The 17,896-nt window shown below is 44.1% G+C and overlaps 1 protein-coding gene across 1 annotated transcript in view; it reads right to left on the minus strand.

The window, feature by feature from the left end:
- Positions 1–296: 296 nt before the first annotated feature.
- The window catches only part of LOC310837711 (tripartite motif-containing protein 10-like), a 45,448-nt gene continuing 27,848 nt past the window's right edge, over positions 297–17,896 (minus strand). Inside the window, exons 2-9 of the mRNA XM_083724722.1 lie at positions 14,921–15,185; positions 14,070–14,512; positions 12,389–12,484; positions 10,275–10,505; positions 9,701–9,723; positions 5,382–5,500; positions 2,947–2,976; positions 297–2,323 (exon numbers count right to left, since the gene is read on the minus strand). Of these exons, the coding sequence (XP_083580848.1) occupies positions 1,806–2,323; positions 2,947–2,976; positions 5,382–5,500; positions 9,701–9,723; positions 10,275–10,505; positions 12,389–12,484; positions 14,070–14,471 (1,419 nt within the window). The 5' untranslated portion in view covers positions 14,472–14,512; positions 14,921–15,185 and the 3' untranslated portion in view covers positions 297–1,805. The remainder of the gene's footprint in view (positions 2,324–2,946; positions 2,977–5,381; positions 5,501–9,700; positions 9,724–10,274; positions 10,506–12,388; positions 12,485–14,069; positions 14,513–14,920; positions 15,186–17,896) is intronic.

Here is a 17,896-nt window from a genome sequence, read left to right on the forward strand (position 1 = left end):
TTGCCTCAAGAGGCAGTGGACTCTGCAACACAAGGAGTGGTGGACTCTCCCTTCTGGGATCAAATCAGAAACCAGGACGGCTTCTCTAAATCAGGGACATCCCTGGAAAATAGTGACACTTGGAGGGTTTCTCTTTCCCTGCTTTTTCATTCGCTGCCTCTGGTCTCCTGCATCCATTTAGCAGAGGAGGGGAGCGTTTTTGGCCTTCATACTTCTCCACCCCCCACCCCACCCCCAATATAACCAAAAGCACAATATAACAAAAAACACACACACCATTTGGGAGCGAAGACCAAAAAAATGTTTTACTATTTTATTACTTATTTTCGCAGTTCAATCTATCTATAAATTTTATTGTTTATAGCCAATGGCCACAATACAATATGAGCACAAATCACACAGCTGCAAAACAAAAGACATTGCATGCATCAGACCAGGATAATCTATAGCGTCCAAAATTTATTTTCACAGTTGTTTCAATGGGAAGGATATAGGGCAGCAGAGTCCAGGTGGGGGGTCCAGATTACAGCTTCCATCATCCTTGACTGTCATCCCTGCTGGCTGAAGCTGATGGGAACTGGACAACAACATCTGAGGACACCTCAATGGCTATTCTGTGATATACAGAATCTACAATACTCTCCTGGTATGTCCCACGGAGGACCTTAAGGTCCATAAATAGCAACACCCTAGAGGTCCCAGGTCCTAAGGAAGTTAGATTAGCCTCAACCAGAGGCAGGGCCTTCTCAACACTGGCTCCGGCCTGGTGGAACGCTCTGTCTCATGAGACCAGGGCCCTGCGGGATCTGATTTCTTTCCGCAGGGCCTGTAAGATAGAGTTGTTCCACCGGGCCTTTGGCTTAGAATCAGTTTGATTCCATCCCCCTCTCTTTTTCCTTTCCCCTCCTGTGAAGAGGCTGCACCCTAATGTTTTAATGTATTTTAATCTTGTTTTTAAAATTGTATTTTAATCATCAACTTTTTTTTAATTATTGGTTGTTAGCCACCCTGAGCCCAGTCTTGGCCGGGGAGGGCGGGGTATAAATAAAACATTTCTTTCTTTCTTTCTTTCTTTCTTTCTTTCTTTCTTTCTTTCTTTCTTTCAAAGGATTAAGGCACTGATCCAGAAGACAATGAACTGAGAAGAGGCCCCACTGAATTACCTTGGAGCAACTATAGCTAGGGGCAGGCTTCATTTGCAGCAGGGGTTGGAAGCTGGTCCCTGACATTAAACCCCTTTATTTACTCCTCTGGAGATCTGAAGTCTATAAAGCAATGGGTTGTTTTATTCAGAATAAGCTCACCAAAATCAGTGGAGCTAAGTTACCCACGTGCACGACTTTCAGTGGGTCTAAGTCCAAGCATGGTTATCCTTGGATGCAACTCAGTGAGGTTTCCCTGCCGATGTGGGTGGAGGGATTGCTCTCTAGTAATCCACTTCAGCAATACAAAAACGCATGCCAACAGCTGGTGGAGGTCTAGTGCAGAGGGAGAGGTGGAAAAATAAAAAATGAAACCAGGATTGGACATCAGTGACGCTGAAATAAATTGTTTGGAACTGCTGAAAGTGTTGCTGTCTCTTTTGGAACAAAGCTGCAGGGAGAACACTGCGGGTGGGATGGGAAAAGCAAAGCCCACTTTTTTCATATTTCTGCTGATTGTGGCTGGAATGAATCCTCTCCATGGACCTCTACGAAGATGTCAACAGAGCTCTTTGCAAATAAACGTTCCCTTTCAGAGCAATCATTTTGCTCTGGAGAGAAACGCCTCCTGGGCCCGTGAGGTAGATTTGGTCCCCTTAAGGCTTAAGCCATCCTGAGTTGGGTTTTGTTTCCTGACAGCCAAAAGAAAGGGAGGAGCATCTCTCCAGAGAATGAAGCTCCTAGGAAGGTGTAGAGATGGGCTCCTGTGTCAGCATCGAAGAAAGACACTTCCCTCCCATCGTAGTTCAGAGTCACTCGGATCCTCTTGGGCTTGTTGCTCAGGGACAGGGGAGGGTTGTCAGGGGGGTTGAAGGCACTGTACCAACCTCCCCTCTTCCCCACAGCCCAGACCCCTCCTTCAGGACTTAAGGCTAAGCAGCCCTTTCTCCTCACTGACTTCCTGGCAACCCCAACAGCCCACATCTCCTCACTTCCCACAATGACTTCCCAGTAATGGCTGCCTTTGGTGAAGCCCTCACGTCCCAGCACAGCAGGATCGCTGTAGAACCTCTCGGAATTGTTGGGCAGGTGTTGATACTCGTCTCGCCATCTCACGCTTTTGCAGTCCTCAGACAGGACAAGCCGAGGATAAGCTGTGGCTGGATCCAGAGCGACATTTGCTGTTGGGGAGAGAGATGAGGCGTAAGGAAAAGAGGCAGAATCCGTGGAAAGAGAGGAGACACCAAGGCAAGACAAAACCCAAGAACCAGGTTCCCTCTCTCATGAAATAGGACTTCCTTGCATTGCATTCAGGATTGGGATCCTCCTCTCCTTCCTCCAGATGATAAATGCCCTTTTTGCTGTCTTTTAAAATTAGGCTCCCCACCCCCCTTATTCAACATATGTTGCTGGATGAACATTTTGTATATTCTGTTCATTGCCTTACATTTTTCTGACTTTAAATGGCTTTTACGTTGTGTATTTTATCTGCTCAAGTCATTTTGAGACATTTTCTCTGTATAAAGAAATTGATAAATGTAATAAAGAAACAAAATAATAACATTATTTATGCTGTACCCCTCCTGTCAATCCAGGTATCTCAAATGACCCAGAACATGTTTACTTTCCTTTTTTGTGAGAGTGGATCCAGGAATTGGATGCCATGATGGCTGCTACATCATAGTGCAATTCACTCAAGTTAAGCTACTGATAGTTCCAAAGTCTGGGGGACAGGCTGTTTAAACTCAATAAAACAACATTTCCCATCCCCCCCTGTGAATTTGGTCTTCCATTGGAAATTTACCTTTCTGAGCCAGTCTGAGGAATACAGTGTCTGAAGAGGGAAGAAGATAGAAAGTTTAAGCACTACAGTATTGGACCTTTGGTAAATCTTGTCACAATAATATGACTTCACAACATACTGCATATTGTTTATTTAAAGTTAAAGAAATTAAGTTGAACAAATATATTTTTTAAAAAAAAACTAATTAAAAAAATTGAAATTGAAATACTTTATTGTCACTTGTGCAACTTGTATACAGTGAGATTACATGAGCAACCCCCCACTCAGCTCTCTTAGTCTTAATTCCCCTCCTTTACTGACGCACACCCACCAAACCCGAAAGTCAGTTGGCCTGTTGTTATCTTTTCATTCAGCAGCCTAACAGCCCACAGATAGAAGCTGTTCTTTACCCTGTTGGTGTGACTAATCATGTTTCTATATCTTCTGCCTGAGGGCAGGAGATCAAGAAAGTGCTGGCCAGGGTGTGAATAACAACAACAACAGCAGCAGCAGCAGCAACAACAATAATAATAATAATGTATATATACTGCCCTTTACCAGAATATATCAGGGTAGTTCATATGGGGAACAGATTAAAATAATTAAAAATGTAAAACACAGAAATAATAAATCATACTAGAAAAGATTGTCTATGAACCTCATAGTTCAAAGTAGGATCAACAGTGGTGCATAAGCTCTGCAATACCAGTCTTAGGCAGGAAGACAAAGGGGAGCTGGCCACAGCTTCACATCTGCCCCAAGTACACTGGTGGTTTCGATGGTGGGGGTTATTAAAGCTGCAATTGTTTAACATAACAAGAAACTAAATTTGCAGAGGCAGAATTGGCAAGGCTCTCAAGCAAAAGGAAGTCCCAGATCTTCCAAGTGTCCCTAGTTTCCAGGGACAGTCCCGGATTTACAGAAGCTGTCCCGGCTTCTGATTGTCATGCTTTTCCTTAGGACATCCCTATTTTCATCGGAGAAATGTTGGAGGGTATGAAGTCCTGCCTCACTGAATTTTAATTTCCAGTAGCATTGCCCTGGGACTCTAGAGATGGTTTTTGCATCAAAGGCTGGTAGGATCATATATGGGACGTTGCCCTCTCAGAGCACACGACACAGCTCTGTTGACTGGTCAGATAAGCAGGTTTGCCAAATGAGGTCAGTTTGGAAAGCTTATGGTTTCTCTTCCTTTTTTTGCAAGCAGTAACACTTCTGTACTCAAATTTCTATATGGTCTATTTGGATCTCAATCACAGAAGGCGGAGAACTCAGTTAAATATAGACGTCAACTTCAGCACTGCTTGCACTGTGTCCTATTTTTATGGCCTTAATGTAGTCCACATTGTGGTTTTGGTTCTTGTTCGAAAGTGGATAAAAGCATTTTGGGGGTTTGGGATTCTTTCAAACCAACATTTAGGTACAGGCTGTTTGGAATGTTCCCCTTCTCCAGTGAAATGTGGAATCTCTTGTGAGACCAAGATGGTTGCAGCACTAGATTTTTTCATTCTGTGATTTGCCCTGAGATCGAATAATGGAGTGGTATAAAAATGATTGATAGATAGATAGATAGATAGATAGATAGATAGATAGATAGATATAGATAGATAGATGATAGATAGATAGATAGATTAGATAGATAGATGATAGATAGATAGATAGATAGATAGATAGATAGATAGATAGATAGAGATAGATGATAGATAGATAGATAGATAGATAGATAGATAGATAGATAGATAGATAGAGATAGATAGATAGATAGATAGATAGATAGATGATAGATAGATAGATAGATGATAGATAGATGATAGATAGATAGATAGATAGATAGAGATAGATAGATAGATAGATAGATAGATAGATAGATAGATAGAGATAGATAGATAGATAGATAGATAGATGATAGATAGATAGATAGAGATAGATAGATAGATAGATGATAGATAGATAGATAGATAGATAGATAGATAGATAGATAGATAGATGATAGACAGATGATAGATAGATGATAGATAGAGCAGGTGCGGGTGTGAGTCTGAGGAGGAGGAGATGCTTCTGTAGGGTAACAGGTGCTTGTTGTGAAGCCCAAGCAAACTGAGAATCTCCCAAAGGACCACTCCTGATTGTGCAGATTAGCAACAATATGCAAAGGAGATTCCATATAGTTATGAACAGAAACATGTTGGAACAAAAACTCAGGACTTTACAATACAATATACCCTGGTGCATTTGCAGCGGTTACCACTCCAGCCTCTGAGGACGAGAATGGCAATATAAATGGGGCAATAGGTAGTTGAGGAGGAGAGAATGATGACTAGGCTGTAAAAAAGGAATCTCTGCTGGTGCTACCACTGACTATTTGGCAAGAACAAAATATAATGAAGAGTCCGGCATGCTCATTTTCAGACTTATACAATACCTAGCATAAAATCCTCACCGCCATTATTCATTACCTTTGAACTGCTTCATGTCACCTTGCAGAAGGGGATTTGTAGCACAGAATTGCGAGATCCTTTTCTTCAGCTCTGGAGGGAGATCCACTGGATTCCCTAGTCTCTCTCTTTTCTCATATCTGGTGGAGAAAAACAATTTTAAACCACCCAACTCCAAGGAATGCAAAGGAATTGAGAGGAGGAAGGAACCTCTAGAAAGCCAAGAGGCAGGGGCAAGCACAGAGGGATTGAGGCCCAGAGGGATGGAGGAGATTATGGACGCCAAAGCCAGACACCTGGGGGCCAGAACACGGTCTCTAAGTCTCCCCACTTACATCTATGCCAGTAAAAAGAAACGTCAAGTGATACCATTACGCTCAGAGTTTCTCTGTTTCCAGCTTTGCTGCATTGCCTATAACAGGGTTGCCATATGTCCGAAATTTCCCAGACATAACTCAACAACTTTGCCCCACAAAACCCCAACAACTTCTGCATCCAGTTTTTAATTTTTTGAAACATGGCAACCCTAAAAGGGCATAAATTATCTGAGTGTATTGACAGCACACTGCATATTTCATTCCATCACCCATTACACGGCACTGGGCCATTCTTGCCCTCTTTTCAACCGATTGCTCAGTTCATTTTTGCCTTGATTATGCCTTTGGGCTGCTCTAACCATTTGTTAAAATTCAACAAATGGAATCAAATGTAACTCAAAAAAGCACTTCAAGATACAGCAGAGTGGGCTACAGAAGACAACTCCCACCATCTTAAAAGTATATGTAAGGGTATCTAAGAAGAAGTTTACAAGTCTAGAAAAAACTGAAAGGATTTTGCCTGGCTCTTAAAAGATGGACCCCTTCATGGATCACTGCCTTGCCGTGGCGAAGGGGCTTGAAGAACTCAGAGAAGCTATGAACTATGCCGAGCAGGGCACCCAAGATGAACAGGTCATAGTGGAGAGTTTTGACCAAACGTGATCCACCTGGAGGAGGAACCGGCAAGCCACTCCAGTATCCCTGCCAAGAAAACTCCATGGACAAAGACAACAGGCATATAAAAGATATGATGCTGGAAGATGAGCCCCTCAGGTCGGAAGGCGTCCAACATGCTACTGGGGAAGAGCGGAGGGCAAGTACAAGTAGATCCAGAGCTGATGAAGCGGCTGGGCCAAAGCCGAAAGGACGCTCAGTTGCGGATATGCCTGGAAGCGAAAGGAAAGTCCAATGCTGTAAAGAAAAATATTGCATAGGAACCTGGAATGTAAGAACCATGAACCTGGGTAAGTTGGAGGTGGTCAAAAATGAGATGGCAAGAATAAATATTGACATCCTGGGCATCAGTGAACTAAAATGGACGGGAATGGGTGAATTCAGTTCGGATGACCATCATATCTACTACTGTGGGCAAGAAACCCGTAAAAGAAATGGAGTGGCCCTCATAGTCAACAAAAGAGTGGCGAAAGCTGTACTGGGATGCAATCTCAAAAATGATAGAATGATCTCGATACGAATCCAAGGCAGACCTTTTAACATCACAGTAATCCAAGTTTATGCACCAACTACTTGTGCTGAAGAAACTGAAATTGACCAATTCTATGAAGACTTACAAGACCTTATAGAAGGGACACCAAAGAAGGATGTTCTTCTCATTATAGGGGATTGGAATGCTAAAGTAGGGAGTCAAGAGATAAAAGGAACAACTGGCAAGTTTGGCCTTGGAGATCAAAACGAAGCAGGGCAAAGGCTAATAGAGTTCTGTCAAGAGAACAAGCTGGTCATCACAAACACGCTTTTCCAACAACACAAGAGACGACTCTACACATGGACATCACCAGATGGGCAGCATCGTAATCAGATTGACTATATTCTCTGCAGCCAAAGATGGAGAAGCTCTATACAGTCAGCAGAAACAAGACCTGGAGCTGACTGTGGCTCAGATCATCAGCTTCTTATAGCAAAATTCAAGCTTAAACTGAAGAAAGTAGGAAAAACCACTGGGCCGGTAAGATACAATCTAAGTCAAATCCCTTATGAATACACAGTGGAAGTGAGGAACAGGTTTAAGGATTTAGATTTGGTGGACAGAATGCCTGAAGAACTATGGATGGAGGCTCGTAACATTATACAGGAGGCAGCAACGAAAACCATCCCAATGAAAAGGAAATGCAAGAAAGCAAAGTGGCTGTCCAATGAGGCCTTACAAATAGCGGGGGAGAGAAGGCAAGCAAAATGTGAGGGAGATGGTGAAAGATACAGGAAATTGAATGCAGATTTCCAAAGAATAGCAAGGAGAGACAAGAAGACCTTCTTAAACGAGCAATGCAAAGAAATAGAGGAAAGCAATAGAATGGGAAGAACCAGAGATCTGTTCAAGAAAATTGGAGATATGAAAGGAACATTTCGTACAAAGATTTCCATAATAAAGGACAAAAGTGGAAAGGACCTAACAGAAGCAGAAGACATCAAGAAGAGGTGGCAAGAATACACAGAGGAATTATACCAGAAAGAAATGGATGTCTCGTATACCCCAGGTAGTGTGGTTGCTGACCTTGAGCCAGACATCCTGGAAAGTGAAGTCAAATGGGCCTTAGAAAGCACTGCAAATAACAAGGCCAGTGGAAGTGATGGTATTCCAGCTGAACTATTTAAAATTTTAAAAGATGATGCTGTTAAGGTGCTACACTCAATATGCCAGCAAGTTTGGAAAACTCAGCAGTGGCCAGAAGATTGGAGAAGATCAGTCTACATCCCAATCCCAAAGAAGGGCAGTGCCAAAGAATGCTCCAACTACCGCACAATTGCACTCATTTCACACGCTAGCAAGGTTATGCTTAAAATTCTACAAGGAAGGCTCAAGCAGTATGTGGACCGAGAACTCCCAGAAGTGCAAGCTGGATTTAGAAGAGGCAGAGGAACCAGAGACCAAATTGCAAACATGCGCTGGATTATGGAGAAAGCTAGAGAGTTCCAGAAAGACATCTTCTTCTGCTTCATTGACTATGCAAAAGCCTTTGACTGTGTCGACCACGGCAAACTATGGCAAGTTCTTAAAGAAATGGGAGTGCCAGATCACCTCATCTGTCTCCTGAGAAATCTCTATGTGGGACAAGAAGCTACAGTTAGAACTGGATATGGAACAACTGATTGGTTCAAAATTGGGAAAGGAGTACGACAAGGCTGTATTTTGTCTCCCTGCTTATTTAACTTATATGCAGAATTCATCATGCGAAAGGCTGGGCTGGATGAATCCCTAGCCGGAATTAAGATTGCCGGAAGAAATATCAACAACCTCAGATATGCAGATGACACAACCTTGATGGCAGAAAGTGAGGAGGAATTAAAGAACCTTTTAATGAGGGTGAAAGAGGAGAGCGCAAAATATGGTCTGAAGCTCAACATCAAAAAAACGAAGATCATGGCCACTGGTCCCATCACCTCCTGGCAAATAGAAGGAGAAGAAATGGAGGCAGTGAGAGATTTTACTTTCTTGGGCTCAATGATCACTGCAGATGGTGACAGCAGCCACGAAATTAAAAGACGCCTGCTTCTTGGGAGAAGGGCAATGACAGGCCTAGACAGCATCTTGAGAAGTAGAGACATCACCTTGCCAACAAAGGTTCGTATAGTTAAAGCTATGGTTTTCCCAGTAGTGATGTATGGAAGTGAGAGCTGGACCATAAAGAAGGCTGATCGCCGAAGAATTGATGCTTTTGAATTATGGTGCTGGAGGAGACTCTTGAGAGTCCCATGGACTGCAAGAAGATCAAACCTCTCCATACTGAAGGAAATCAACCCTGAGTGCTCACTGGAAGGACAGATCGTGAAGCTGAGGCTCCAGTACTTTGGCCACCTCATGAGAAGAGAAGACTCCCTGGAGAAGACCCTGATGTTGGGAAAGATGGAGGGCACAAGGAGAAGGGGACGGCAGAGGACGAGATGGTTGGATAGTGTTTTCGAGGTTACCAGCATGAGTTTGACCAAACTGCGGGAGGTAGTGGAGGACAGAGGTGCCTGGCGTTCTCTGGTCCATGGGGTCACGAAGAGTCGGACACGACTAAACGACTAAACAACAACAACAACAACAACAACAACAACAACTTAAAAGATGCTTTCTATTCTTTGTCATTTTCTGAGAAAGAGAACAAAGGAGCAGAAAAACAGGTTGGACCTGAGGGGTTCAAAGGAGGACTCCTGTTGTTACCTGCGAAATGCTGCAGGTGTGGGGAGTCCCACTGTCTCTCCCTTGGAGCCTGGAGGGGCAGGTTTTATGTACTGGGCTCCTGGACCCTTCCCAGCCTCATGAGGAGAAGCTACTGTAAATGAGAAGGACCCACTTACCTCTGCAAGGTGCTTCTCACATCCTAGAGAGAAAAAGAGGGAGAGAAGAAGGGAAATCAGTGCCTGCCACAAGATAGACCCAGGATAGGATTCGCTCTGGCCCTTTGGGGCTGTGGGTTTCCCATGGAGGAGATATTCACGAGATTATTGTCAACAGACAAAATGGCTCCATTTCGACGCAGTGAAAGGTGAACTATTAGATGCAAATGAATAGAACAAAGCTGCTCCCACTTTTTAAAATCTGCAGGGAAACTTCCCAGTTTTTCATGCAACATAAGAGAGAAAACCCACATTTGGAAAACAATGGAAAGAAGCTCCCATAGAATCGTAGAATTGTATAGTTGAAGGGAACTCGAGGCTCACCCTGCTCCTCTATAGAACAGCCCTGGCAACCAGCTCTGGGCATATTCCAACAGAATATATATATATATATATATATATATATATATATATATATATGTATATATATATATATATATATAAAAATAAGGAAACATCAAATCTTTAAATACTTCCCAAAATGATAATAATTCCCTTACAAACACACATTCAGCTGCTTCTGCCACAGCCTTACCCGGAGGAGTTCACTTCCTGGCTGCTGTCGTTTCTCCTCCATCTCCTGGATGATCCTTTGAAGAGAGGAGAGTTCCTCAGAGAGCTGGTCCATGAGCTGATCCCTTTTTGCTGCAATCTCCTTCTCCACCTTTTCCATCTGATTCAGCAGGCGCTTCTCTTGCTTTTTGAGAAACTGGCGCAGTTGCCTGAACTCACTGGCTGCCTTTTGCCTCTCCGTTTCTGTTAATTTCTGCAATAAGCAGAATAAAAAGAAGAGGAAATGAATTCAGCATCTCTATTTGTGTCCAATCTTCGCAGAATAGAGGGGTGTTGAGAGAATTCCACAGGAAGGGCAACTCTGGCTTCTCAAAGCCTACGGGAACGCCTCTCCTGGTATGTCCCGCGGAGGACCTTAAGGTCCACAAATGACAACATTTTGGAGGTCCCAAGTCGCAAGGTGGTTAGATTGGTCTCAACTAGGGCCAGGGCCTTTTCAGTACTGGCCCCGACTTGGTGGAACGCTCTGTCACAAGAGACTAGGGCCCTGCTGCCAGAACTCTAATAGAGCAGAATTGGAAGACATCAAAAATCCCAACTATAAACGAGTGGCAATCCAAACTATTTGATTATTTAGAATTGGCAAAAATGACACAGAAAATAAGAAATCAAAAAGATATAAAGTTTAACAAAGAATGGAATAAATTTATGACATACATGGAAACAGAGGTAAAAAATCTAAAAATCACAGTAGGTGTGAAATAACACTTGTGATGTAAAGAGTTTTTTGAGGAAAAGAAACTGCAGATAAAAAATCATATAATATATTCTGAAACCGAGATGAAGGGAAGTCAATCAGTGTCGTGTGTTATTTAGTAAATATAAGTTAATTTGTTGGTATCTTATGTTAGGAGATGTTTTTTCTTTTGTTTTCGTTATTATTATTTCTCTTTTTTATGTATTTCTTTTTTGTGTGTATGTGTTATGTATGTTTCTTTTGTTTTAATGTTTGATGTAGCAAAACGAATTAAAATCAATTAAAAAAAAAAGACAGAGCTGTTCTGCCTGGCCTTTGGTTTGGACTCAGTCTGGCCCTTATGTTTCCCTCCCCTTATGGTTTTAATCTATGGGCTACTTTTAAAATGAGGCTGCATTTTAAATTGCATTTTAACCTGTATTTAAATTGCCCCCCCCATTATGTTTTTACTGTAATTTTACTAGCGTTAGCCGCCCTGAGCCTGGCTTTGGCAGGGGAGGGTGGGGTATAAATAACTATTATTATTATTATTATTATTATTAAAGATGAGAAGTCAGGAAGATGCTGACTCTGAGACTTCTAGACTTGGTGGGAAGCATTGGGGGTAAAATGCCAAGGATTGTAACAAGTAATTTGACCCAGAAAGGGCTGGTGGTGTAAAGCAGTGTCCCCCAACCGGCCCCCCCATGGTATTCTAAGGGGGCCACAGGTAAAAAATGCATAAATGGGGGGCCACAACAAGAGACTAGGGGGCCACAGAGGGAAGTGAAAAGTGAAGAAAGAAAATCCTGATTGGCTAGCTATTTGCTTGGCCAATCCCAAGTGTGTAAGGCAGTGCCCACCAGGGCCTGGAACTCCTTTTTGCCATGTGCGTTTTCTTGGAGTCGTCCTGGTTTTTTCCTGGCAGGAGGGGGCAATTGCTGAGGCTCCCGTTTTGACCTATAGAGCCCACAACCCAGAACCCCCATGCCAGGTAAATGCGGTGGTGGGATGGCAATGGGCAGGGTTGGGTGAGCCGGAGCTGCTTTTTTGCTGGGCCTGGTGGCAGTCTGGGCCTGACTCTGCAATCCACCCCAGCGCCTAGTAGATCGGGGCCTTTGGATGTTGCCGAGGCACTTTATAGGTTAAAACCAGCACTTTGAATTGAGCCCGGAAACTAATTCATAGCCAGTGCACTCAGAAGAAAGTCACATTGCGTTCGGTGTGCCTTACTCCCGGCTAACAAATTTTAGGAGATATGAGGCCTTTCCAAAAGGACAGGTGTTCTGAGGACTTGGTCTGCCTCTTGGCTTTTGTTTCTCTGCATTTTACATGAAGTTTCTCAATATGAGGGTGATGGTTTACGTCCTTCTTCCCTTCCCAGTGTCCAGGTCACTTACGAGCAAGTCTTCGCTTTCCCTTTTCACCGCAGCTTTTTTTACCAGAATTTTCTCTCTCTCCTCCAGCAGATTCTCCAGGCAACTATCCACCACATTCTGAAGAGAAAACAAAAACTCAGGATTGATTTGGAGAGAGTAGAGGTGGACGATATGCTTATTTTCTGCCATGCATTCAAGCGCCTGGGAGCAAGGTCGGCCCTGCGCTTAGGAAGAGTGATAGGCTTGAAACTGCTCTATCTCCTTGCAGAGGATGCGATCCTAGGTTTTAAGTGAGTAGTTGCAAAGTGCTTTCTGTCATTTTTGAGTAAGACCCGTTTGTATAACTCCTGCTATTTCTATAAATGTTATTTTTACTATAGGCTTATGTGAATTGCTGAAACAGGTACACAGCCTAAAAGGTAAATACAAATATATGTATAAATTGCCATTTTTAGGGCAATTTCCTGTTTGCTTTCAGCCTTAATTCAAATTACGAAGTTATTCTAAAGTTCAGTTTACATTGCTAGACAGCATGTGAGAGGAGTTTTTCAAAACTAAAATTAATCAAGAGTTATCTCAGGTCCAGAATGAGTCAAGCTTGGATCTCTGGCTTAGCCATCTTGTCAATTGAAAATAAAGTAGCGAAAGGAATTGATTTTGATGATGTGATTTCAAAATTTGCAGAGAACAAAGTTCGGAAAAGGGGTTTTAAGTGCTTTTGCTTACAATGTTAAGTAAATAAACCAGAAAATAACACCTGCAACTATAAGTATCTTATTTTTCCTTATTTTAATAATTTCAATGTGGGGGGGGGGGCGGGGTGACAAGAAATTTTCGCACCGCGTACCGCCTGACGTTACTACGCCACTGAGCATAAGTGTGGATGAACCCTAAGATTGTCCTGTCAGACTGCACAGCTGCTGTGTTTGCAATGAGGAGAAGGGTGTTACCTTGTTCTTCACCCCTTGGGATGGATGAAACTATCCTTTACAAAATGTTCCAGGAAATGTCAAAACAAAGAATCCCTTAATACAGAATTTTTTTTAGGGAAAAGATGGGAGCCCCAATACTACTACTACTACTACTACTACTACTACTACTACTACTAATATATTTATACCCTTCCCATCTGGCTGGGCTTCCCCAGCCACTCAGGGCGGCTTCCAACTAAAATACAATAACCTATTAAGCATTAAAAGCTTCTCTAAACAGGGCTGCCTTTAGATATCTTCTAAAAGTTTGGTAGTTATTTTTCTCTTTGACATCTGGTGGGAGGGTGTTCCACAGGGCGGGCGCCACTACCGAGAAGGCCCTGGTTCCCTGTAACTTGCCTTCTCGCAGCGAGGGAACCGCCAGAAGGCCCTCGGCACTGGACCTCAGTGTCCGGGCAGAACGATGGAGGTGGAGACGTTCCTTCAGGTATACTGGATCGAGGCCACTACCTACAGGGCCAGAGTTCCTCACCCCTGGTCTAGCCCCTGCCCTCCCCTTGCTGTGGTGTTGGAGCAATAGGAGCTGTTTTTTGAAGGGAGAGGGCAGAAGGTACCCTCCAGTATTGGTAATTTGCTGAGGGGACAGAAAACTAGACGTACCCTTGCAGTGGGAGTTATTTTCCAGACACACTGAGACAATATTCTGCAAAGAGAACGAATGGTGGGGAGGAGGAAGGATTCAGTTACCAAGTGCCAAGATGACTTCGTACCTTGTATTCCTGGACAACTTCTTCCTTGAGGACCACAGTGTGCGATTCATGTTCCGGGGAACGTTCACAAAACATGCACACCAATTCTTTATCATCTCTGCAGAACAGGTGGAGTCTTTCCTTGTGTTTCTCACATAGCTCCTTTCCTCGGAGTTTAAACTTTTCTGATATGTTTGCCAGGTCCCAATTGGGACGGAAATTCCCTTTCTGGATCTTGGCTCTGCAGACCGGACACTCCAAGTCCCCCGCACCCTTTTCTTCCCATTTATCGCTGCAGTTCTGGATGCAGCCCTGACAGAAGTTGTGGCCGCAGTCCAAGGTCACGGGGTCTGTCAGATAGTCCCTGCAGATGGGGCACTTAACTTCATCCTCCACATCTGTGGATGGAGAATAGGAGGCCATGGTGGATGAAGAGTCTGCGGATTTGTTGACAGAAGAGGCAGCTCTAGAAAAAAAAGCAAAATGAGAAGCAGCTAGAGGATAAAGGGGTTGGGGTGAAAACTATTGGTCAATAAGCATTTCCAAATCCTTCTAGTGGGGAGTGACAGTGCCTCCAGACTGGGTGTGTGGATTCAAGCACATTCTGGAGCGAAAATAGATTAAATAGCTCCACCATCCTATTGGAACAAACAAAATTTAAAAACACTTGGCCTTTTTGTGGTCTGCAATAGAAGTTTCTTGCCTGGGGCTAACAGTTTCTATATGGATGTCTTATTTTCCACAGGATTGTGAAGGAGAAGGGAAGGGTTAAAACACCCCTGCAGGCTCACTGAGAACTGAATGAAAACAGCCCTTTCTGAGCAACCAGCTGCCTGAGAGCATAAATTGGGGTCTAGTGGTAAAATACTCACCCCTGAATTAGCTTTCTCTTGCTGCCAAGATGCTGGGCTGACTGATCGACGAGGTTTCCTTTTCCCCCGGTCAGCTATTCTTGCTCTTGCTTCCTCGCCCTTTCTTTATGACAGGGCAGAGAAGTGTGTATTATGTACAGAATGATGTAACTACAACCAGGAACTGTTGCCTTAAATGGTGCTTCTGGGAATGCTCAACTTCCTCCCTCCCTCTCTCTCTTCACTTCTCAAATATCACAGATTTCCTCTTCATCTTTGCCCCACCCTCAATATAGAAGTCTGCATAGAAAGAAAGAAAGAAAGAAAGAAAGAAAGAGAAAACCACCCTTCTCCATCGTTATTAAATTGAGCATTTGTGTGAGACGTCTTTATACGAAATAGAACAAAGACATAGTTTCTTTTGGGGGAGGCATGGAAGGCTTTTTAAAATCAGAAATATTACAGTAAATGGTTAATGAGTAACTGCTTTGGCCTTTCTTGCATGAACTTTGCCTGACACTTCAGCCACACCCATATTGTTCCTGATGCAGATATAGACTGGCTGTTCCTCTGTGTGTTCTGGGAGATCAAGAGGAAGGGAACTGGTCACAGTAGGAGGAAGATTCCCTGGCTTCTCCAGCAGCCTGTCTGATTTCTTCTTCTTGCCCCCCCCCCCCGCTTCTGCCTCTGATTCTGGACTTCTCTCTGGTGCAGACTCTCCCTGCTCACTAAGCCCTGTTGCCCCTTCAGCTTCTGACACCTCCTCCCCCCCCCCATCTACTCCTTTTTCTCCCTCTGACCACCCATTGTCATCCCACCTCTACTCCCCTAGTTCTGAGCTTTCTTCCCCTGGGGGTTCTCTTAGAGGTCCCCCAGCTCGTGTCTCCCACCACTCCTCATCCAGTCAGTCCATGGCAGTATGCCTTTCTTGGCTGCCTTCACTGTCACTCGTTAGGCTCGATGAGGAGCCCTTACCAATTTTTGATAACATTTTACAGGATCTTTCCTCCAGTTGTGTTTGAGCTTTCTCCTAGCTTCCTTCTTTGCCCTAAGCTATGGAGTAGACCAGGGAGCCAAGTGGGCTCCACAAAATGGGGGGGAGCCATTCAGATGTTCCAGAGGTCAGTCAGGGCTTTCACAGGAGCACTAGTCACCAACTGCCTATGCCATGTGCTCCTTACCGGGCCTGCCCCATTTCCCCTATACAGTGGGACCTCAGGTTACATACACTTCAGGTTACAGACTCCACTAACCCAGAAATAGTAACTCGGGTTAAGAACTTTGCTTTAGGATGAGAACAGAAATCATGCGGTGACAGCAGGAGGCCCCATTAGCTAAAGTGGTGCTTCAGGTTAAGAACAGTTTCAGGTTATGAACAGACCTCCAGAACGAATTAAGTTCATAACCAGAGGTACCACTGTATTTCCCCCTACTCTGAAGCACTGTAATTACACCCCCCCTTCTCCTCTCTTCCCAGGCACATGCTGCACTCATTTAAAACAAAACAACCAAAATTTAAATGTTGTTTAGTCGTGACCCCAGAGCACGCCAGGCCCTCCTGTCTTCCACTGCCTCCCGCAGTTTGGTCAAACTCATGCTGGTAGCTTCGAGAACACTGTCCAACCATCTCGTCCTCTGTCGTCCCCTTCTCCTTGTGCCCTCCATCTTTCCCAACATCAGGGTCTTTTCCAGGGAGTCTTCTCTTCTCATAAGGTGGCCAAAGTATTGGAGCCACCTCCAATAAAATTTAAATACCCACAGATTAAAAGCCATTTTAAAGCATTTTAGACATTTGGGGCAGTAAAACCAATAACAGAGACCTGAAAAGGAGACCCTAACACTGCAACCCAAGAGTTTGCTTCAGCATTATTTTTTAATATGGAGGCTAGATTCTGCCCTCCAGGTCAGGTGGAAAAGGCCTCCCAGCAGCGGATAAGTCCTCCAGCATGAGTTCTGGGGCCATGTGTTCTGTGAACTAGAGCCTCCATGGCCAGAAGAGAGCTACCACAGTGAAGCAGATCTGACTCGCCTGAGAAATAGCTGGATTAGGGCTGTGGGAAGGCATATGGGAGCCCAACCCCAGCCAGAGGAAGTCAAGGAATCCATACCCATTGCTCCCTGGGTCCTGAACCAGGAGAAGAGCTCCACCTTTTGGTTTTCTGGACTTGCAAACAGCTCCACTCTTGGGAGGACAAAGCAATCCCCTATTTGCTGCAAAACCTGTGGGCAAAGGCTCCATTTCGCCTGGGAGGTCTGCTATGTGGTCTGCTGATAGGGATTATAGATTCCATCACATCTCAAAGTAGAGGAGGGCCAGTCTGGCCGCTCTGACCTCCAACCCGTTTATGGATTGGCTGGCTTCTTCCTCGGATCAGGTCCCTTGGGCATACTGGTATTCTGTGTGGGCTCCCCACCCCAAGAGACTTGTGCCCATGGCTATTTGCACCTGTTAGGGTGCTGTCAGATGGTAGCCCAGGAAAGTATAAAGACAAGGGAAAGTTTCTAACAGTCCTTATTTATTTAAAACTTTATAGAGAGAAGCTGTAGAACCCAGCCTCTTGGATAATGGCATTGTCCCAAGTGAATCTCCACCCCCCCAATCTCTCCCACCTCCTCATTCGCCGCCATCAGTATCACCTGCTCTGCCACTAAGTGCTCTTTGTCTTCAAGCTCTTTGCTCTCCTACTTTTATGGCTCACTGGGTTCCCCAAGTTTGGGAAAGTGTTAAGGATAATAGTTTAATTTTCATAAACCTGCCCTTCTGCATTGCTTGAATTTCATTGTCTGTCTGACCTCACTTTTTTCTTTCCACCCATGAACACGTGTGTGTGTGTGTGTGTGTGTGTGTGTGTGTGTGTGTAGAGATAAATATAACAAGCTTACATTCATGCTTCATGCATCTGACAAAGGACATTTCCAAACCATCTCTGTTTTGGGGTGGGATTCAGTCACACACAGGAAAATTCAGGTTTCGTAATTAAAGCTGCTTTGGAGTTC

The sequence above is a fragment of the Podarcis gaigeae genome, assembly GCF_964106915.1.
Source record: "Podarcis gaigeae genome assembly, chromosome: 2".
Lineage (NCBI taxonomy): Eukaryota > Metazoa > Chordata > Lepidosauria > Squamata > Lacertidae > Podarcis > Podarcis gaigeae.